At 40.8% G+C, this 23,887-nt stretch overlaps 1 protein-coding gene across 1 annotated transcript in view; it reads left to right on the forward strand.

Moving 5' to 3' along the window:
• LRRC3B (leucine rich repeat containing 3B) overlaps positions 1–22,706 on the forward strand; it is a 78,640-nt gene extending 55,934 nt beyond the window's left edge. The window contains exon 2 of the mRNA XM_004588283.3: positions 21,443–22,706. Within this exon, the coding sequence (XP_004588340.1) occupies positions 21,603–22,382 (780 nt within the window). The 5' untranslated portion in view covers positions 21,443–21,602 and the 3' untranslated portion in view covers positions 22,383–22,706. The remainder of the gene's footprint in view (positions 1–21,442) is intronic.
• The last annotated feature ends 1,181 nt before the right edge of the window (positions 22,707–23,887 follow it).

Consider the following 23,887-nt stretch of genomic DNA (forward strand, 5'->3'; position numbering starts at 1 on the left):
TCTTGGCATTAGTATTGCAGCTGGCACTTCCTCTTGTCCAACTGCAATCTAATGCGCTTTTTACTTTTTCTTATACATTATCTGGGCTTGAGACTCCCTCGCCAAAAACTCACTAATTCTACCCTTTACCTAACTGTCCAATTCATTCCCTCTTCCTCCTGGGCCATTCCTTCTCCTGTCTTGTCCTGTGCAAGAGAACTTCCTTGGTTGCTGTCTTATCAGGTCCCCTGCTTTACAGAACAACTATGTTTCCTTTTGCTTTTTTTCCTGGTGGGAAGAGCTATTCATCCTTCCTTCCCCCTTAGGAAGTATTTAGATAGGAAGGAATCCTGGCAGAAAGAGCACCAGTGAGCCCCAACCTGAAGACAAAGGAAGTGCTCCCTTTGGTAGCAGTTATTGTTGACTTTAAAGCATCATTGAACCTCCCAGGATCTCCTTTCTTTGGGTTCTCATATTCATGGGGTAAGACAATGTACTTTGTCAGTGTACTCAGTCAGAGTATATATCAATAGATTGCTGTTTTTCCTTCTGCATCAATTAGCTCTCTGTTTCTTGTTTCACTTTTCTATTGTATTTACCCAAAACAATGCAAGATCTGAGATTTCCTAATTTACACCCTGTGTTTCTCTATTCAGGCATTCTGCAACATGTTAGAATTACACGAACAAGTCATCTTGCCTTCCTTTTTTCACACCAATTAAACTCAGGCAGCTCAGTTCTGAGCTCTTTTGTATTTCACTCATGCTTACTTACAGCTGGCACATCTGTGCATCATCTGAAAATGGAGGAAGATGAGAAAGCTGAGGGCCAGAAAATGTAAACTAAGAGGCTATGGGGTTGATGTGAATGATTGACTTATTGATGACGTTCCTGCTTGCGACACCTGCATTGTATATCCGATTGCTTGGTGGAGTTCTGATTTCCCTGTTTCTGATCCAGCTTCCTGCTAGTGTGTACCAAGAGGCAGCAGACAATGGTTCAAACACTTGGGTCCTTACCACCAAGATGGGAGATTTGGTAGAGTTACTGACTTGTGGCTTCTGTCTAGCCTATTCCTGGCTGTTGTGGATATTCAATATTCAGTGAAATGAGTTATTAGATGGAAGATATATAGATATATAGATAGATAGATAGATAGATAGATATCTCTATATATAGAGATATATAGATATAGATAGATAGATAGATAGATATACACCTTCACTCTCTCACTTTTAAACAAAATGAAAATAAATAAATGTTTTAAAAGAGGCCTTGGGGCATCCTTTGTCCCAATGGGGAAGAGAAGAACAGTTCAAAGTACCCCTAGAGTGACATGATAAACCCTGGCTTCTTAGAGGATGAAGCAACCATGTGATTTATTAGGTAAAATTATAGCAGCAACAGCTGGAATGTCCAATGTGAATGATCGCAGTATCAATTCCTGGAGACCTATTGATTCCAAGGGTGTGGAGCATCCAGCCCACAGGCCATATAAAACCCATGAAATCATCTGGTCTGGCCCAACCCAGGCATCTGCAGACAGGAATCAAAATTCAGTAAATCTGTAGTAATCTAATTGTTCAGCTAATAATTCTGAAGGGCCTGAGAGTGATGTTATAAAATATCCATATTGTCCTTGTCAGAAAAATGGTTCCTGTCCCTGCACAGTGAGACCTATAGCAATCGAAGAAAGGCCTGACAAAGCCATGCTGGGGATTATATCCCTGGAGGGACCTAGATTCCTGATAGGATCCCACTATTTTATTTTATAGTTATACCTAAACTTAATGAGGTAGCCAAACTGATGAAAGTTTTCCAGAAGACGATTCAGGGGGATTTTATTATCACGAATCTCCATTCACTGAGCAGTGTTCTGCTTGATGTCACTCAAGCCGGGGATCTGAATGTTTTGATTGACGTCATTCAGTGATGCACCGGATATGTTATATCAACAACTCAGCCCGGTTCCCAGTTATGATTTTGTCATCTGATGGCAAACATTCTTGCAAGAGTCCCCATGATAACAAATACCATATTTTCAACCAAGAGCTGCTCTAATTACGCCAAGATGGCCAAGTCTTCTTCCTACCCATAAGGCAGTGACTGGATGTGACTTGTACCTAGAAGGATAATGGGAATGGCTCTCTGTCACAGAATAACCCTGAACAGGTCACCCATTGAAAGCTCTATGTTACCACCACTCCTGGATGTCTTTGCAGGGGTACCTGGGGATGGGGTTGTCTGTGTCCAACAGAGCAGGATGTTGGGGACTGTATTCAATCCTCTCTCGTTTCTTAAGCTCAGAGAGATGAAGGCAGTTCTACCATCTCAGGTTCTACCCTGGGTTTGCAGTCCTATCTGTGATGCAGACAATGGTTTTAACGGTCTGTATGTGTTTTTCTTTTTTTGCAGCATCCTTCTTTGCTTTTGCTGTCCTTGGCATTTTCCTTTCTCTGCTATGACACTCTGTACTGTAATTGTTCAGAATACTTGTCAGTATCCTTTTTGCTCTGATTCTAAGGGGAGAGAGTGCATCCAAACATGAGACTGTTTCATAAAATCTGGGCTGCTCTGCACAGCATTTTGCTGCTAAGCATGTAATTCCTTCTCCTTTTCTTTGAAGATGCTGCAGTTAGAGAGAGCCCCTTCCACCTACCCCTTCTCTCACAGCATAGATAATTTCCATACAACCCACTCTATCTTGCCTGGCAGAGCACAGGGACCCAGAATAGCATGGAGAATTGAGAGCTGCAGCCTGTTCCCCTGTACACTTGCGACTTGAGCTGCTAACAAGTGGTAGAATTGATTCATTTGAATGTCCTCTCCCTTCATTTCCTCTGCTTTCCGGTTGGTGCTGTTGATAATGAAGAGAGAAAATGACCCAGGACCAGGGAGGCAGATGGAAAGGCAAGAGAATCAGAGTTTGAGATAATCTGGAGTTTGAATCATTCAGAATTAGCCTTGGTTCCTCCACCTTCCAAAGCCCGAGTTCATTGTACAGCAGCCACTGGACAGTGCCACCAAAGCAGGAGACAGTGTGCCAATAGCCTCTGGAAAGATTGTCGGATGTTTCCTTGCTTGGACAACATAATGACACCTCACTGAATTGTGCATCATGATTACCTGAGAAAGCGATTCAGGTACCCTTAGGATATGTGCAAGGACAAAGCATTGAAGATTGCAATGACAGACAAGAGATGGACTTTCAGAAGGCAGAAAGAGCCTGCAGCTCTTTGTCCTTTTCCGCTCACGAGCAAGAAGACTAACGTTCCCCTGCAGAGGGAACAGACATCCATTCTAAATCAAAGACTACAGGAAGAATGGTTCTACTTCTTTGCACTCAGGGGAAAAAGCTCAGCCTGGACAGGGGACACTTCCCAGCACCAATAGAGATGGCCTGTCCCCATTCCACCCCATAGCCACCGCCAAGACAACACTCCATCTCCTCCTGAACAGCAGACACTGCACCTGCTGCTGGACACTTGGTTGGGCAAACAGACCCAGGAAGGAATGCACGCTGGCATGGCAGAGGCCTGGGTTTCCCCGTCATGGGAAGATCGCCGCTTCATCCTGTAGAGACCGTCCTTCCTGAAGCCTCAATGTCTGCATCCTCTGTCTTTCCTCTTGAGGCTGAAACAGATGAGAGCCGTGATGGGAGATGCTGGCCATGTCAAGTGAGAAGCCCACTGTGTGCAGGATCAGCCTCTCCCTGCCTCTCCCTCCTAGAAATATTGCACCTCCATGTTTTGGCTCTGCTGCTGAATGTTGTGAGCCAGGACATTGTCTCAGGGTTAATGGCGGTGTACGCAAAGGCATCATGACAAGTGCTGACATGTTCAACAGTGGCAACCACTTGACAAAGCCTGGCCGCCTCCTGATAGTGGCCCCAACTTTCTGGGGGGAACATAGGCACCATCCTCATTTTGCTAAATATAAATGTTCGTGAGTTGGACTTTGTCTTCTTCAGATTTTCTCCGAGACACAGGGCTTCAGTTTTTATTTCAGACCCGATTGTCCAAGTGAGGTGCACAGTCAGTACCGCACCCCTTCCTCTTCATCCTCACCCTCTACTTTCGTCTTCTCCACTGCTTCTGTCTCATGCCCCTTTGCTTCCTTTATTGCTGTAGGAACCTGAACACATGTGAGCACAGAGAAGCCTACACTGGTAAGCACAGGGTGACCTGTCCCAGCCTGAAATGTTCAGCTGCTTGAGGGCCTCCATTACATTTTCAGCCGCTTAGACCTTTGTTGAACAAGCGGATTCTGAATATATCTTAGCGTTATTCACCCTGAGACAACTGTGGGGTGCTCACAGCTTTTTTAAAAAAGAAAAATTTATGATGTTTACATAGCTGATTAGGGCTGGAAGGATTGAGGATTAAGGGAAAGTGGATGAGATCATTGTTTCCAAAATTCCTTTTACTTCTTCTTGTACCTGGGGGAAGAGGGAAGATAAACGGAGACGAGTTGTAGTCACAGCATTGATCTCCATGTAGTCCTCAGGTCCACTCTAGCACAGGAGTTTTGCCGTGCTCTGTCTAATGCTATCATCTGTCATTTGGAATTCCTGAACTGGAAACAGAGAAGGGGAAGGCAGTGCTCAGGCATTCTGTACTCCTGTTTACACTGTTAATACATCAAGGAATTGGGAAGACATGCCAGGCCCACCAAAAAGTGGTGGGTGACCAAGCATGTCTCCAGTTGTGTATAAACATCAGTTTTATGAGGTAGCAGTTTGGTCACAGTTTCTGAAACCTCACAGGGAGTAAAATGTGGGACAGCATGCTATGGTGATCTATGTTTTGACATTTGTGTAAACTTTATGAGACAACAAGAGGGGATTTATAGTATGTTCCAGAAATGACTCGTTCCTCCTTGTCTGACTTTCTTAGTTTTACCTGGAAGATTTCTACCACTTTTATTTATTTTACCTGCTGGTTGCTTCTCTGAAACAGATGCTAACATGAAGAATACCAATTCCATTTTATTTTAGCTGGCTTGTTGTGTCTGAACAAGGAGGTAGGAGAAGTTTTACTGTGTCAAGCAGACAATTAAGTGGGTTTGGAAATTCTTATTTGGTTTGTTGTTGACAAAAGCTAATCCCCTAGATAGCTGTTAATTTTTCCGGGCATCTCCCAGAGGAAAATCAAGCTAACTCACGGCAATGTATATCTCTGTGGAACTTCAATAAACAGCAACCTATGGAAAAAAAAAGTGCCATAACCCCAGTGTCGATTTCCATGTTCAGGGATTCTTATGCTGTGAAGGAAGTTTTCTCTAGGCTGGTAAAAATCTGCATCTAACTCAGAAGGTAAGTAGCTCAGGTGGAGAACAGAGGGACAAGGACAATTGTGGAGTAGATGCACGTTCCTGATGCGACCGGGGCTGACATATTTATCCACTGGCTTCAGTAAGCAAACAGGTGGCAGCCTGTCTGATAACTCCGCTCTTAGAATTAGACTGCAGTCAGCAATAGTGAGGCAAATTCTTGGTTTGGCTTCACAGTTCTGTGGACATCAGTTGGCAACTATTTCCACTGTGTCTTCCACTTAAAGGAAGGCTTAAGTTTCTTTGAAAAATATATCGCAGGAGAAAATAAATAAGGCTAACTCTGACCTCGCTTGATCCCTCGTGTGATCACTGGGGAGATGAAATTTGGAAATGCACATCAAAGTGCTAAAGGGAATGAAAAAGCTCTGATCTGCAATGCAGGGTGAATTACATGGAAGTTGGCAATGATGTATTCACTGCTTGGGCTCTGCTAGCAGGTTCCACTTGGCTTGATGGATAGTGGCTTGGGAGAGGAAGAGTTATGAGATGCCAAGAAGCTGCTTCTTGTAGGAGATTCTTGACTACCCGGATCATCATGTTATTCATTATCTGTTTTATCCGCCTCATCTCTCAGCCTCCCACCCGCTTCACTGATTCTATAAGCTGATTTCTAAAATCTTGATTAGGAAGAATATTGAAACTAAGGATAAGCAGGGTGAAAATGGTAACTCTTTGCTCTAGTTAAAATCAAGAGGCATCAATCTCAGGTTGTCAACCTGGATAAGTCAGGGAAAATTTATGTGAAACCAGTTTTTGTCAATACTTATTGGGGTTAAGGGGGCAAATATGAAAATATGGGGGGTGGTATGCTCTCCAGGCCTGGGGAATGGGGAGTGGGCTCCATTGGGTGCTAGCCTTGCAAAGAAAACATGCAGTGAGGACGAAATAATAGCCATACATTGCTATGACTTCTGGATTATGAAAACATATTATATTTCAGTTCCGTTTCAGCAGGATTTGCAAGACATGACAACTCAATTCTCTAATGAATCCCGATAGGTATTGATTTTCTGGGAATCAGGAAGTGTAGATGCCTACCTTGTATAGCGAGATGCCATGTCTCATGTACTTTTTTTTTTTTGATAATCTTTATATAGTTAGTTAGGGTAAAAAGGCTTAAGGGCTATAGGAAAGTGGGTAAGACTATTATTTCCATATTGTTTCCTTCATGTTTAAATGGGGGATACTAAGGGAGAAGGCCCACCCAGTTTCCCACCCACCCACCCCAGGTGTCTCATGTACTTCTATGCCCTATTATAGCAAAAAATACCTACCAAAAAATACATTATCCATCAATACCTCTACACAAATCTTTAAATTTATTTCCCATTTATGACTATGTTCCTGGTAAGGAAGTATGATAGTAGGAAATTATATAAAACAACAATTTTCCTCTGTATCACCAATTTTCAGAATCCTGGGGAGGGGATAAGATTTTTTTTTTTTTAGCAATTTGTTATTTTTTGGACAACTTTTTTTAAAGCTTTGAACCTACTATGTGTGAATGGGTGTGTGTATGGAAAGCCTCCATTCTCTTACACAGAGACAATATTCCCCTTGTAGGATGCATCTAATATAATTTTATCAGAGTTTGAAATTTATTCGGTCTCCTTATTAATATCACATTCATTTGCTTAGTCTCTGATATGAACATATATATTAATTGTAGTTTTAAAACTTTTGTTGCTATAATAGGCATTAAGTATTATAAAACCTAATATATGCATATTTGTACCATTATACTTTTATTTGAAATTTTATTTTTGTTTATACTAATTGCACCCATGAGTGCTCCTCAAAACATCATGGGTAAGTCAGCATTGTGGAACAACAGGTCATGGTTGCCCCTCAAAACCTTGACCTCTCCTATGGGAGCACTGATTTGACTCATGGACAGCTTAACTTCCAGGTCAGCTGCCTGCTGATGTGATTCCCAGCAAATGTTCCAGCTACTTGGATCTTGGACAATTGTATGGCAAACCAGGGTGCAGTTCCAGGCTGCTGGTTTTGGTCTGGCCCAGCTCCTATTATCATAACCATTTCAGGAGTAAGGCAGTGAATGGAAGAGTATCTCTCTCTCTCTACTTGCCCCAGTATCTCTCGCTTTATGTATTCAACCAAATAAAATGAATTTGTTCTTAACAGTTAATAGAAACATACACGATCCTTCGATTTGTCTTCCCAGGAACTATTACAAGTCTCCTCCTGTTTACAGGATAGAGTGTGATAAGTTAACACATGTTTGCAGTGTGCAAAGGACAAATCATGGTAACTTTTATTTTCCTGTCACTAATATTTCTTTATGGATGAGATCTGCAAACTCCTGCCTTCCTGTTCTTTATAAAATATAAAGTAGGTTATTGTAAACTGTGTTGGTCTTACTGCTGCAGAGTAGTACAGCATGTTTCTCCTGTTTGACATGATTCAGTTTTTCCCTAAACTTGCTACCCCTACTCTTTTCACTCTCCAGCAATTGCTCTTCTACTATCTTAAGGAAAACACAAAGAAGTAGTGGTTTCCCACAATAGATCTTTCCAGACAAAAGAATGAATTATCGCCAAGAAATAGCTATTGGAGCTTTAAGTGAAGAGTTTTTGCATTATTTTTTAGTAAAACATAAATAAATAAGCAAATAAATAATACATACCTGGCTTTTTGACCTGCTTTGTTCTAACCAGGGATCAAAAGGAACCAAGAGAATGGTCTCCATCATATGTTTTTGTAGCCACAATGCCCAAGCATAGCAGAGAGCAGATCAGCCCCTTCAGAAACAGCTTCCCCATAGAACAGCTTTTGTAGGTTAGTTTTGATACTGTGGTCCCAGATCTTATTCAGCCTGTACGGATGTAGCCAACTCTTAACTCATGTTAAAGACATTGATCATTATATTATCCTTGAAGTATTTTAATTCCACATTAATTGGAATAGTTGAAAATATGGAAGACGATCTAAAGATATAATAAAAGAAATGTGCATGTAGACCTAATAAATAACCTTACTACTGAAGCTCTACTCAGTAATTAAAATGGCAACAATGACCCTTGACATCAGTTAAGGTGCTCCTTGGGATGCAGACCCTGGGAAGAAGGCTCAAGGGTGGGTTCATTTCCCTCCTGGATCGACCTGGCTTAGTGAACACAAGTAAGCTAATGGATGGGAGATCTTTTTATCCATCTTCTCTTTTAAATAATTAATACTTAAAATAATTTTCAACATGAGAAATGTCCCTAGGTCTAAGAATTTAAAAAAGACAAAAACACAAAATTCTTGCCTATAAAATGGACTGGTCTAGGTAGATTGTGGATTCTCATTCAGTGTCATTTAGGGATTGACATCCTGCAGATTTGGTTACACCTTCCCCATCTGAAGGATGCTGTGTGTAGGAGAGATGAAACATTTCATTTCACTTAGACAGCTCTTCCTTGAGCCTATTGTGAGTAGCCTTGCTTTTCATTACTGGCTGTGTCTTTGGAAAACAAATTGCATGGACACACTCCCTAAAAAACACATACTAGCTCTGCTGTTCTGTCATATTTTCTATACCATCCCGGTTTTATTCTGCGTATCTAGCAAACATCATCCCTAGATGATGTTCACAGAACAATGATTTCACATCATGCCTGAGGCTAAAGAAGAATCAGTCTGCATCATCACCAAAATTTCAAAGACATTACCCATTATGTTGTGCGATGGCCTTTTCCAAGGCTCTTATAAAAATCATGATATTTGAAAATGTTATCTCTGCTAATTGTTCATTAGTTCATCATCTGTCGCTGTATTAGATAAGGGCTATTTTATAATTTGACATTTTTGTTTTCTTATTTTGGCTTTTGGGGGATTTGGAGCTAACCGAGAAGCTCAGTGGCAGCGGAAACTCTCCTCTTGTGTAATGGGGGTCAGGTACAGCTGAGTTGGAGTTCTAGCATCTGTTTGCTACTATACTACTGTCTTGATATTATACGTTCCCACATCAGTGGGTAAAATCAATGAACATCTGCTCTATATAGATCCAGAGACAGAAATCTGAAATCAGTTTCAATGGGAAATATGGAATTTCTTTTAAGGGCATAAGGCAGAATGTATTCTTTGCTACTTGAAACTTCCAGTGGTTTCCAGAACTTATGTAATTTTTCAGTAATGCCATTTCCTTAGCCCCTTCTGTGAAAAACATCTGTTTGAGTTATTCATCTATTTATTTGAAAATCAGAATATGAGAGAAAAATACCTATATCAGTCCTACCAGGACTGGGCCAAATTGAGAGCAGGGGATAGGAGCTCCCTTGTAGGTTTCTCACATGGGTGGCACAGGTTCAAGCACTTGGGCCGTCCTCCACTCTTTCTTAGGAAGGAATCTTCTTGGATTCTTGAGAAAGAAGATGAATTCAAAGAAGATCAGCTAGAACTTAAACGGGCCGTTTCAATATGGGATGCTGGTATTGCAAATGGCGGCTTAATGCACTGAGCCACAGCATCAGCTCTTTCATCCCTGTCTTATAAGCACATATAAAAGCACACTTAGGTGTCTACTGAATAATCTGGGAGAATCTGTACAAATCAAGATTTCTAAGTTAATCACATCTGAAAACTCTATTTTTAATGAAAATGGCATGTATAGGTTCTAGAGATTAGGACCTAGATATCTGGGGGAAGGTTTGGGTAACCTTAGCTCACCCTGAGTCATCAGAGTTTCAGGTCGACGTTCCATGCAAAATACCTTTATCACATCCCAACACTTCTCAAAAATGTTAAGCCTTTAAGAATAGAAAACCGAAGTCCCAAATCTTACCTCAATATGACCATCACAAATGTTTCAAATCTCACCATCTTAATGATTTAAGTAAGATATGCAATACTCTGAGTATTACTCACCTTTGGTAAAATTCCTTGCATCATTATAGCATTTGCCCCAGTCCTGGCTAAGAGTGGATACCCATACAATCTTTGCCATTATCAAAATTATCCCCCCCCCCAATGTACATGCTCATGATTTATTTTCTTTACCATTGCATGATTCTGCCACAACTGGATGGTTCAGGTCCTCCTTGGAGTAGCATAGGGAAGTGAATGATACAGGAAAAATCAAAGAATTGACTCTTTAGAAAAAGACAGAATAATGACCTACCAGAAAGGGAGCAGTGAAAGGGTAGTGGTTCTAATTTATAGGTTATAATTGTCATAATAGAGAGAAGACCAACGCAAGCCGAGGGTGGTATGATAACAGGAGGAGGAATGATAGCCATAGTGGTTAGCTAATGTGGCTATTCCGTTCTGTCATGTAAAAGAACATTTTTCTAGGTGTTTTACATGTGTTATCTCCTTACTGTAACTTTCATAACTCTTACTGCCTCATGTTCAAATGAGAAAACTAAGGCCAAGCTGTGATCTCCGTGTTCCGCAATCAAAACCAGGCACATGTTGCGGATGTCTCCTATGGTGGTATACCAGTTCTTTGTCTAGTTGTGGAGTTCTTGAAACACAGTGTTAGAGTTGCTGCTAGCTTTCCCTTGCGTTTCCATTTAATGTCACTATCAAATGCAGAGTTATGGAGAATAAGCTGATTTCTCACTGGAATTCCTAATACTCTCCTGATTCACCGAATGAATTTTTCTCTTCTCTTTATTTTTTAAAAACTAACAGAATCTCTCTTAGCCCAGATTTGCATTTGAAAAAACTTGAAATTTTCAGACAAATTGAAAAATGAATACAATGAAGCCTTTTTACCCAACATCATTCCTTGAAAAATTGTTAATAACTGCCACTTCTGACTTACTTTTTCTGCTTCTAGACAATTATAGTTTATTTTGTTGAGCAATTTGAAAGCTGTAAATGTCATGACAATTTGCCTCCAAATACTTCAGCATGTGTCTCCTTAAAAGGTCTATCTCTATCCTATTTATACATAATATAACAAATCCCAATAAAGATAAGCATAATGCAATAACATTTCGCATTAAGTCCACATTAAAAATACTTCAATTGTTCCAATAAAAGTCCTTTTTAAAAATTCTTGTAAATGTAGTGCTTGGTCTCTTAAATGTTTTTAATTGTTGTTGTATTTTGTTTTTCCTTCGATGACGTTAAGAATCCAGATCCATAAAGCGGCACAAGATCCATATAAGTCCAATCCTTTTCTCTTGATTAGACACAAGTTAAATACAGTCTGGCATCAGTTCAAAAATCATTGTTTACTTAATTATACTTCAGGAAAATAGACATAAATCTCTCAAAACATAACAATCTTATATTTTGGAAAAACAGTGAAACAAAAAGCTGTGATGAAGCATCTTCTGTAAATGGCTTTGAGCAGTTTCTGAGGCACATTTCACACATATTTACTTCATCCTATTACAGTGAATCCAGTAAGTTGGGAACTGTTAATGGTAGTTTGGGGCACCGAAAGCTTGAAAGTGTGTGTGATTTGCTAAATTCCTGGAACTCATTCCTTGGGAATGTCAGGTTTGACTCCAGCTTCTCAATCTTCTTTTTTTGGGTTCTCAAAAAGCTTTGATTTCTCAAAAAAAAAAAAAAAAAAAAAAAAAAAACCAATGTAATAAGAATGATACAGAGTTTAGTAGGATGAGTTTTTTTTTTTTATTGGCCTCAGTTACTCAACCTACCAGAAACATAACTGAATTTGGCATAAATTGGGGCATTCTCAAATTCTCGTGAAGTCTGTTGAGTCTTTGGGGGCCCGTATGTATTGCAGATTCTGTGTTCAAGTTTGCAGAGTTCTGCTGCTTGCCACTGTCACAAATGCTTGCTGGGAATTGTAATAATGAAGCAGAAGGAAATCACAATGGAGGGATTCTCACTCTTTCTCCCCGTAAACGTGCAGCACACTGCATAATAAATATGCATGAATGCTAAGTCCAGAAGCAGTAAGTTTAAAAGGTTAATTATGTTCCCAGTAGATTACTGGGTGGGAGGAGCGACTGTGTCCTCTCTAGAGATCTGTGAGCACCAGACCATGTAGGAAGCAGGCAACGTGTTCCCAAGAGGAAGATTCTTCCAATATGTTGAGGTTCTCCTTGAAGATTTACTTTGTGAAACAGGTTTCAAAAAAGGAACACTAGTGGTATAAATTGAGTCAGATCAGGAAGAAAAGAATTTCATGTCATTTTGATAAACTTTTGGTATCTTGTAAGAGATTTTAACAAGAAAAGGGTCTCCCTCTTCAATGTTTTCAAAGTTCATAAAAACAACAGAGAGTTGGTTGGCATTTTAAAGTCAGCTCTTGTGTGTCCCGACTCTTGGTGTCAAAAAGGGGCCAGGAAGAGAGATGTATAAGCCAATGCAAATTAAAAGAGGCTCAGTTTTGGAAGCATCTAGAATCCAGGTGCTGTCCTTCTGCTAAAGGCGAGGGTCTTGAGAAATCTCTAACCTATGGGTTCCTCTCTAAGATAACAATAAGACTAACAAGGTCACTATGTGCATCTGACTATTTAGAATAACCAAATAAGAGCATATTCAGGAATTTGCCCCACAATCATCTAAATTAGGTCACAAATGTAAGGCAAATGTTTTAGAGTTTTTGACTTAGAAGCACATTTCAACATGTTTTTCCCTTTCTCTGCATTTACCACCCATTCCTCTCTACAGCATGTGCCAATCACTTAATTGTAAAATCAATCTTGATCTTTACTCCTTATCATCATGAAATTGGCGGAGAACGAAAACAATATATAATTTAGCAGCAAAATATTTTATGGTGTCTTTGGACCCACATGTTGTGGAACTCAAGCTGAGAACTTGTTTTTGAGGCCAGCGTTAATTGACTGCCCTGGATTTTATCATCACAGCTGTTCCACTTCCAATCTATCTTCCTGCTAATGTGCCTTGTGGAAGATCTGGGTGGAGTTCCAGGCTCCCGGTTGCAGCCTGGCCTGCTCGTTTTGGCCATTAGAGGAGTAAGCAGTTTGTGAAAGATCTCTAGCTCTCTCTCTTTCTCTGTCACGCCTTTCTTTTACCTCTGCTGTTTAAATAAAGAAATCTTAAAAGATATAGAAGAACTTGCTCTGTGACTTAGCAGCTTGATTGTGTGTGTAAGGGTCACAACTGCTGGTGTCCACCTGAGCCACGGGCCACCTGGTGAAGGTTGTGGGTCAGCCCTGACCACACATAAATGCCTGTGCTGGATCAGCTCCTCTCAACAGGACTGGAGCCTTGTTTCCTTCACTTCAAGCTAGTTCCACTGTTTTTGCACCCCGAATTATCCAAGCTTCACCAAAAATAAATAAATAAATAGAAATAATCAAAAAGCATGTCTCCCCGAATATGCAGATTTGTGAGGTAATATGTATGGTTTGAATTAAATACAACATGCCTGTTATCTACACCATCGCTTTAACTCCTGTTGCCTTGATGACCAACCTTAACTTCCTGAGTGAAAACAGACACTTAATGCTGTGCTTGATTTAAGGCAATCGATTGTTCTACCATGATGTAAAGTCACAAATAATTTAAAGTCAAGTGAACATTAAATATAGTCATTGAAATGTATCTTTCAAATCACATCATTAACCAAGAAACCGAGAGTTTTGTTTTTGTTTCGGCTCCTTCCTTTTGTTTCAAGCTCAGAGGGAAAGGGTGTAGCCAACAGCTTGATTTCTCCTCCTCTTCCTCCCAACCTCCAGCTCAGCAAAGTTAGAGTCCTGACCTTACACTCTCTGGGATCCCATATGAGCACCGATTGTAATCCCGGTAGCCCCACTTACCATCCAGCTCCCTGCTTGTGGCCTAGGAAAACAGTTGAGAATGGTCCAAAGCCTTGGGACCCTGCACCTGCGTGGGAGACCTGGAAGAGGCTCCAGGCTCCTGGCTTTGGATTGGCTCAGCTCTGGCCGTTGTGGTCACTTGGGGAGTAACTAATTGGATGGCAGATCTTCCCCCTCTGTCTCTCCTTCCCTCTGAAATAAATATTAAAATCAAAAATCAAAAAATAAAAATGGATGACCTGACTATTCTCATGGGGCCTCAGAATTTATAGTATGACAAATTAGCTGACGTCTTTAAAATGAGTTAGAAAGCGTTCAGTGCAGTAGCCTAGTAGCTAAAGTTCTGGTCTTGCATGCACCGCAATCGCATGTTGATGCCAGTTCTAATCCCAGCAGCCCTGCTTCCCATCCAGCTCCCTGCCTGAAGCCTTGGAAATCAATCAGGGATGACCCAAAGCCTTGGGATCCTGCCTCCATGTGGGATACCTTGGAGAGGCTCCAGGCTCCTGGCTTCGGATCAGCTCAGCTCCAGCCATTGCGGCCGCTTGGGGAGTGAATCAACAGACAGAAGTTCTTCCTCTCCGTCTCTCCTCTTCTCTGTATATCTGCCTTTCCAATAAAAAAATAATGACTTCTATGTAATAATGCATGGTGGGAGACACAACTGGGAAAGGAAGTTGCTGCTAACAATCAAGAGCATGAAAATGTCTTGGCCTGCGAGAATGACACAGGGTGTTGTTTTAACCCATTACTAGGGAAAAGAGGCAGAGAGGTAACAGATGCAGAGCAGCTCAGGAAGGAGGTTTTATTATCTTTCCTTTTTTTCCTCTTTTTTTTCTGAAAATTAAAAAAGTGCTGTAGGTTTCCACTAGAAAGGAAGCACCAGGAATGCAAAGCAAGAGAGAGAGGAAGAAGAATGGAAATAAAATTTTCATTTTCAGAAATCAAGAGGGAGGAACAGGTGGCTTGCTGAGGAGACGGGAGGCTGCTGGGTGGAGCTGAAGGGCACAACTTGTGATTTTACTTTCATCTACCCCCTTTGAAACGCTGATGAATCTTCCTTTGGATGATTCAGCAGTGCAGAATTAATATGCTTGATCTGACTCCAACCTCAGATGTGAATGAAGGAACTGTGTGTGTAAACACTAACCCATAGAGCAGCAATAGAGAAAATTCACCGTCTAGTTCACTCATCTGCATTCTGCATGTCCTCATTCCCTTTGAATAATTTTTTGGGGTCAGGAAATCCAGAGTTTATAGAAAACCTGATGATATGAAAAAACCAGGATAGATTTTCTATAATGAGGTATGAAAGCTAATTTTGGAAATATTGCCTTGAAAATATCAAGTCCTCAGACATAAGATTTTGTGCAAATAAATGGAAACCACTAAATTTAGATCAAACAAGACTATTTTTTTCTGAAGTTTCTACAGAAAGGGAACCAGCCAACATCTTTTGCATTTGGCAAATTCAAAGGGAGGCAGGAAAGTGTGAAGTGTAAAAGCCTCATAGTGAGGGAGAATAAAAGCTGTAGATCTGCCCTGATTGGAAACTGGAGCTGCCCCGAATGGGCCGACACAAAGCAGGGCATCTTGTGGATTGGCCAGGTTGCGTCTTTGGCTTTGTTTCATTGGTCTAAAGTTGAAAGTTGGGTCAAAAATTAGGGAAGCTCTCATGTATTGAGAAAGTCTAAATTGATTTGTATTGATTGTTGCAGAGGTTGTGGGTCAGAATCCTGTTTTGATAGATTGTTGTCTGCTTGTACGTTTCAATTCTTGAAATACGTTCTGCTTTTTAAGGTTTCTCTTCTCCATTTTTCTTGGTCACCATTGCCCAACAGTTTCTTTCTGAGGCTTTATGTTTGGGTTCATTTCCCAGCTAATCCCTAATCTATTTGTGTTATTATCTTTTCGGTCTTGTTACAAAATAAAGTTCGATATGTTTATAGACCATAAGAAGCTAAAACCATGCAGAATGGGCCAGTACTGTGATGCAGTGAAGCAGGCCGACACCTGCAACAGAGGCATCTTGTATCAGGTTGAGACTCTGAGTCTCTGATGCTCCATTTCTGCTCCAATCACCTGCTAAGGCTCTGGGGGAAACAGCAGAACATGGCTCAAGTACTTGAGCCCTACCACCCATGTGCAAGACCAGGATGGCTGCAGCCTAAAGCAAGCCCATTTCCTGTGGCCATTTGGGGTAGTGAAATAGGAATGGAAGATATCTCTATGTTTAAAATAAATAAAACAATAACAAAAGCTTCCTTTATGAGGTTAACTAAAGACAATTACTTCTTTCCCCTGACAAATCCTCTCCTCCACAACTCATTTTGAGAGAACCATTATTAAGTTTCTGAGACATTCTTTGTGATTCGTGCACATGCATATTAATTATACCTAAATCTACATATTTAACTGCTTTTGAAAAGTTTAGACTAATGTGTTTATAAACAGTACTGAAGATATTTATCTGTGTATTGGGAAGACATTTATTTGTGTATGTAAAAGGCAAAGTGACATATATATGTATGAAGTAGATATATAAAGTAGATCTTTTATTGCTGTTTCACTCTCCAAAGAGCTGCAACAGCTACAGCAGAGACAGTCTGAAGGCAAGAGCCAGAAACTCTATCCTGAAGCCTGTGTGAGCAGCAGGAGGCCAAGTACCTGGGCCAACTTCGGCTGCTTTCTCAGGAACATTGTCAGGAAGCTAGATTGGAAGCAGAGCAGCCAGGACCCACACCATCACTCTGATGTGGGATGAGGATGTTCTGAACAGTAGCTTAACCTTCTGCACCACATGCTGGTCCCTTTTGAGTACCCATCTTATTAAGTTACTTTTTGGAGGAACATCTTTTGGACATCTTGCTATCAGCACAAGCTTAACTCCATCCATCCCTTTAGAGGAACTGGTTCCTTATTTGAAGCACAAGCAGTGACTGCTTTGGCTGTTCTTATCCTCACCAACATGTTGCTGATCCCTTCTTTACGTTTCCTCATTCATTTGGATGTTCTTACAGGGAATCTCTTTCTCAGAAATATAGATTATTTGCCATTTTGGGTTTATGCCAGAGATGTGGTTGGAAACAGAGCAGAATGGAGTCTGAGGTTTGAACACTTGGTTGAGTACTGTGCTTTGCTGGGTGATAACCATTCAGAGGAATGTCAACCTTTTTCCCATCTGAGGTGTCTCTCCTCATGCCTTCCTTTATTCACTGTTAGCCATTCCACAAAGACAGTGCCAAGCAATAAAGTACTTTGGAAGCTAGTGATTCAACATCATAGAGTAGGGAGACAGCTCTCTCATTCTCCACAGGGGCCAACACTGGGCCAGAATAAATCTAGGAGGTCCGGAGTTTTTTCTCGGTCTCCTATGTCATTATAGGACCCTCAGGAATTGGCCCATATTCCCACTTTTTTCCCCCAGAAACAGTATAGAGCTAAATTAGAGCTGAAGCACCTGAAACCTGAACCAGCACCTGTATAGGATGTCAGCATAGCAGGTGGTGTTTTATCTGCTTTGCCACAATGCTGGCTTCCTGTGTGTTCCTTATAAGTACTCTATTCCCACTCCTGCGTGCTCTGTTATTATAACCTATTCACCCCCACCAAAGGCCTCATTTCCAAATATCCTCACAATGGGGGTTCAATTTCAACATATGAGTCTATGTGGCTACGCTCTGCCCAATCCTGCATTGCCTGTCATCCTTACTAAAGGACAGGCATTAAATGACAAATGTCACTGGTCTAGCAATCTACCCTTTTCCAGGATGTTTTATTCCCCTTATCAAACATTACAGAGGGAAAATGAAATGTTTAGGTTGACTCCATCCTCCTTGAAAGCAATGGATATTCTATATCTGGACTTGGAGCAACATCCCATCTAGCGTGTGGGAGGACCATTTGGAGAATGGTAGAGAGGCCTTATACTCTCATAGTGAGAACTCAAAAAGAAACTTGAGTTGGAAATAATGGGGCCAGACTCAAGCAAGTTACGCCAGCATGGAACGTGTATCTTCCAGCCACTTCAAGAAATGCCCACCTCAATATAATCATAACAATCTCCATAGAGAATCAAAATTATAACCCAACACTTGAACATAATTGTTATTTATTTAGCCCCTTACCATATGCCAAGCCCTCTGCCACATGCTGCTAACGTATCTGGGAATAATCCTAATCAATAGGGCTGACAAGTATTGAGCCTACACTACTTACAAGGTACAGCACTAAGGACTTTATGTGGATCATCTCATGTAATTCTCTAATCAATTTTTTAATGAAGTGCGTTTCTAATCTGTATGAAGATAAAGAAAATGAGATTCAGAGAGAATGCACATTACTAACAAAGTTAAAGCTTTCTGACTGTTCTCTTCGTTTAATTATTTACTATTCTTTCTACCTGAAGCAGAAACTAGCACTTGCCTTCAAGGAGATTATAATCTGAATTAAAGATCACCTGGAGGGTCTGTGTGATGACTCAACTGGCTAATCCTCCCTCAGCCTGTTAGCACCAGCATTCCGTATGGGCACCATTTCATATCCCAAATGCCCCACTTCTGATCCAGTTCCTGGTCAGGGCAGGCAAGTGGAGGAGGGCCCAAAGCCTTGTTCCCTATACTCATGTGAGAGGCCTAAAGGAGGGTTCTGCCTGCTGCACAATCGAGCTTTGGATCAGCTCAGCTGTAGCTATTGTGGCCAGTTCAGGAGTGAACCAATGCATGGAAGATATTTCTCTTTTTCTCTTCTCTGTTCCTCTGCCTTTCAAATAAAAATAAGTTTCTTGTTTTTAAAATCGCTTTAAAGGGCCCAGCTAGGTGACCTAGCAGCTGAAGTCCTTGCCTTGGACATATCTGGGATCCCATATGGGTGCCAGATCTAATCCCGGTAGCCCCGCTTCCCATCCAGCTCCCTGCTTGTGGCCTGGGAGAGCAGTTGAGGATGGCCCAAAGCCTTGGGATCCTGCACCCACGTGGGAAACCAGGATGAAGTTCCTGGCTCCTGACTCCTGGCTTCGGATGGGCATAGCACCAGCCATTGCAGTCACTTTGGGAGTGAATCATCGGATGGAAGTCCTTCCCCTCTGTCTCTCCTCCTCTCTGTATATCTGACTTTGCAATAGAAAAATAAAATAAATCTTAAAAAAATCACTTCAATCAATCAATCAATTTGTCAATCAATGTCAGCAGCAATATGAAGGATCTGATAGGGAAGCTTCTTACCTTGCAATAGGTTCAGGCTTGGTTAATAGGAAATTGCTGGGTTGCCCTTTACATATTTTCTCCATTCACATTCAAGCCTCCCTTCTCCTCTGCCCTTCCCATGTTTTTCTTTCAATATTTTTTGTCTGGCATTCTGTTCACCCTCTTTCTTCCCTGAGCTTTCTCCCTAGCTCATCTGTTTTATTTTTTTTCTCTCTCTCTCCCATCTACATAATTACTGGAGGCCCCAAATGCCATCTAGTACAGTGTTAAAGGCAGACATAAAAGGGAGAGACATTTTCACTGCAAATGAAATGAGCTGTTGATAGATGGCTTTGCAAGCCTAGGGGCCCTTCTCTAGCATTCTCTGGCATTTAAGGGTCTTGGATTCCAAAAGCACATCTACTCCATTCTGTTGTTGCTAATCTTATTTTTTCCATGATTAACAACCCAGTTCATTATGTTTTCAGCTCACATTAATCATCTCTTCTGTGAGTTTGGTAACATTTGGAGTCATTTTCCTCTGTATTTATCCATCTGGGATCATTATAAAAGATAAGTTTGCAAAGTCGTTTGTTCATGCAGAAATTCAGTTGGTTGAACGTACGAGAAGCTAATGTTCTTCTTGTTCTTCAGATCCTGGGGGAGCGTAGGATCTTCTGAAATCAGGCGTGGTTTCCCTCCCCCAATGCAGAAGGCCGTCTCTGCTGAGGTCCAAGATTCATAGCTCCCAGAATTAGAATGCAACCTCACAGCACTAGAAATCACAACCAGCAAAACTCACCAATTGCTGACTGGCCACACAGAGCAGATGAGGTGGGAGGAAAACTGCAGGGGTAGTGAAATGGGTTGAGAGATTAATGAATCTGAACAAAGGGTTTGGCATCAGTTCTGTCTGTATACCTATAAGCTATTCGACCTTGGGTAAGTCACATAATCCCTCCGAAATCCACTAGTCTTCTCTATGAATTGATTCCAATGATAATGTCTAGGCTTTCTAAACTGATGAATAGTTCTTAGGGTTAACTTAATACTTTCATCTCTGTTCTGTGCTGTAGAGTCAGCTTTATAGCCTTGCTTGTATCAATTTAGTTCAAAATTTCTGTGTTCCTTTCATCACTGGGTAAATCTATATTGCAAGTAGATTGTTGGGCTAATCTACCTTAGAGGTTTCTTTTCTCATTATCTTTTTATACCAAAATGGTTTTATAAATGTGTGTCATCTTTTACTTAAAGTTCTATTTGGAGGGGATATGTGTTGCTTAGAAAACAAAGAGACTCCTTTAAAAGTTCAGATATGCTTTCAGACAAAAGATGGATTCCCAATGAAATTGTTGCACATGTGTAGACAATGGGACGTTGGACTGTCTGACATTGTCTGTACCAACAATGTCGGGGTACATTTAAATAAGAGACTGATAGAATTATGATTCCTTATTTAGGACTACACCATTGTAGTAAAATGGGGAAAATCTGTCGGGGGTGGGAGTTTGGGGGGAAATCCCAGCCTATATGAAATTGTACCACATAATTCAAAATTCAAAATAAAAAAAGAAAGAAAACTAACAACCACCTAAAAAAAAGTTCAGATAAAAACATCTTCAGGTATGCAGTGCAACCTTAGGAGTCCCATGGGAGGAACCTCTTCTTAAGGTTCTTGCTTGTCAGTCCCAGCAACATTTTTTTTGTGAAGGTTGTAATGACTCATTCATGTTCTCAGCTGAATAAGATGATTTTTAGTGACACTATTCCAAGTTCCGAAGCCATGACAGACACTCCTGTTGATGGTCATTAACCATGAAATATTAGAATTATTTTTCATTTCTTCCCAAGTTCCAGGGCTAAACTGCATTAATGGAACTACCATTGTAGCAAGGTGTGAAAGACATCATTGAATTCTATTGCTATAGAATGACTGTGGAGAAGAATAAGGGAGATGAGGAAAATTGAGACAGTTTGCTCTAACTCTGCTCGAACTGAGACAAGGCAACAGAATTCGGAAATGTTGTCATTTATACAGAGCCCTCACTTGCAGCACCAGGGATGTGTACAGGAGACTCCTATTACGCACACAAGTCCCAAAGGCTTTGATGGAAATTACCTGCCTAACTAGCCTGCCTACCTACCTAGGATGCCAGACGCCTGGAAGCTCTTTTAATTGCAATGTACCTCCCTTTGCAAAGAACTAATTACATCTGCTTCCCTTTTCTTTAGGTGCCCAAGCAAGGACAGGAGTAATGAAGAGACACATGTATTAACTGCAGCCTTTTGAGTCACATAAGAAGGAAATCGACAGTGTGGACAGGGCTGGAAGCATTGCCACGCTTGCTGGAATAAATGAGGAATGGGCTTGTGATTATGGTGACATTCCAGCATGAATCTGGTAGACCTGTGGTTAACCCGCTCCCTCTCCATGTGTCTCCTCCTTCAAAGTTTTGTTCTTATGATACTGTGCTTTCATTCTGCCAGTATGTGTCCCAAGGGCTGTCTTTGTTCTTCCTCTGGGGGTTTAAATGTCACCTGTAGCAATGCAAATCTCAAGGAAATACCCAGAGATCTTCCTCCTGAGACAGTCTTGCTATACCTGGACTCCAATCAGATCACATCTATCCCCAATGAGATTTTCAAGGACCTTCATCAACTGAGAGTTCTCAACCTGTCTAAAAATGGCATTGAATTTATCGATGAGCATGCCTTCAAAGGAGTTGCTGAAACCTTGCAGAGTCTGGACTTATCCGACAATAGGATTCAAAGCGTGCACAAAAATGCCTTCAACAACCTGAAGGCCAGGGCCAGAATTGCCAACAACCCCTGGCACTGTGACTGTACGCTGCAGCAGGTGCTAAGGAGCATGGCCTCTAATCACGAGACAGCCCACAATGTGATCTGTAAGACCTCTGTGTTGGATGAGCATGCGGGAAGACCGTTCCTCAACGCTGCCAATGATGCTGACCTTTGTAACCTCCCTAAAAAAACTACTGACTATGCCATGCTGGTCACCATGTTTGGCTGGTTCACTATGGTGATCTCATACGTGGTCTATTATGTGAGGCAAAACCAGGAGGATGCACGGAGACACCTTGAATACTTGAAATCCCTGCCAAGCAGGCAAAAGAAAGCAGATGAACCTGATGACATTAGCACTGTGGTATAGTGTACAAACTGACTGGCACTGACAAAGAAAGAAAGTAGTTTGCAACTGAAGTAGAATACGTGGTTTACTTCTCTCATCCATTGTAAACATTGAAACTTTATATTTTGGTTTCTTTTGAATTCTGCCACTGTTGAACTTTTAACAAACACTACAACATAAATTCTTTTAGTTTAGATGGTTCACTCCTTTTACTGGGCCCCTAAGTGGTGTATTCTTGAGTAAGCTACTGTCTGAACATTAGCTAGATTCATCTCACTATTTAATAATGAAATTTATTTTTTTAATTTAAAATCAAATAAAAGCTTAACTTTGAACCATGGAAAACAGAGTGACTTATTGATCAAGAAAACAATTTGTTCCTTCTATTTGCTGTAAAGAAAAACAGATAACCCTTATGAATCTAAAGAATGATTGTAAAGAAAAATGTGTTATTACAGGCTACTGTGCCCTAGGGAGGCATAGCTGAATTATTGACCAAGTTATATATCTGTCAGAGTTTAAAGTAGCAAGCTTTAGCAAACTCAGGTGTGTAGCATCCTGAGCAGGTGTAAGATGGGACATTTGTTTATAAAATGGGTCTTGCTCAGCCATAAAGACCAAATATTTATTTTGTTTCCATTTTATGCTGAACAAAATTGAACAGAAAAGAATGATACATATGTTCTGACCTCAATACTATCTTCCAACGGACAGGGATGTGTGAAAAATACAGAAATAGCTTTGCTGGAAGGGAAAGCTTTAATTATGCAACAGCAATTGTGTGGAAGCCTTGTTATATTATTGCTTTGTCTCTAAATCCTTGCTGCACATAACAACCCTATTCATATAGGAGAAACAGAAAGATTCAAGGATTTACCAGATAGAACTATTAAACTTGAGTTTCAGTCGTCTTTCTGTCTCTAAGGACTGAAATTTTTCATTTGTTCCTACCGAGTTGGCTACTAGATGTGTAATTTAACATGTTTAAATGGATGTACATTAAGGACACATTTACGCGACTCTTCAAAGATGATGAATACACCTGTAAATCTGTCACAAGATTGAGGTACTGTGTTCTATCATTAACAGTAAGGGAAAGCACGTTTCATTCATGGAGTACAAAATCGTGGTGTTTGGAGATTTTAAGGTTGTCATTACAGATATTATTGGAAATTTGCCTGGACTCCCGTGTGGTGATAATGTGTGCAAGGAAGAGGGAAGAAGCAGAGAGATCAGACAGAAGAAGGTATTTAAGATGAAGGTCTCTACGCTATCAGGGGAGAAGTGAGAGGCAAGCCTGGAGCAGTTTTGGCAGAGATCTCAAATGGAGACGAGGGAATAAGATGAATTATTCTATTAAATAACAAGAAGGGGGCCTTGACTCGACCAGGAACTCTCTTGGATCATCTTAGTTAATACTTAGAACCACTTTCATGGATGCGGAGTTAGAGAGTCAGGAATCAAGTAATTAATCCAGAAATCTAGAGCTTACAGCAAATATCACAGATATAATGGTCTCTTTATAC

Source organism: Ochotona princeps, chromosome 30, assembly GCF_030435755.1.
Source record: "Ochotona princeps isolate mOchPri1 chromosome 30, mOchPri1.hap1, whole genome shotgun sequence".
NCBI classification, from domain to species: domain Eukaryota; kingdom Metazoa; phylum Chordata; class Mammalia; order Lagomorpha; family Ochotonidae; genus Ochotona; species Ochotona princeps.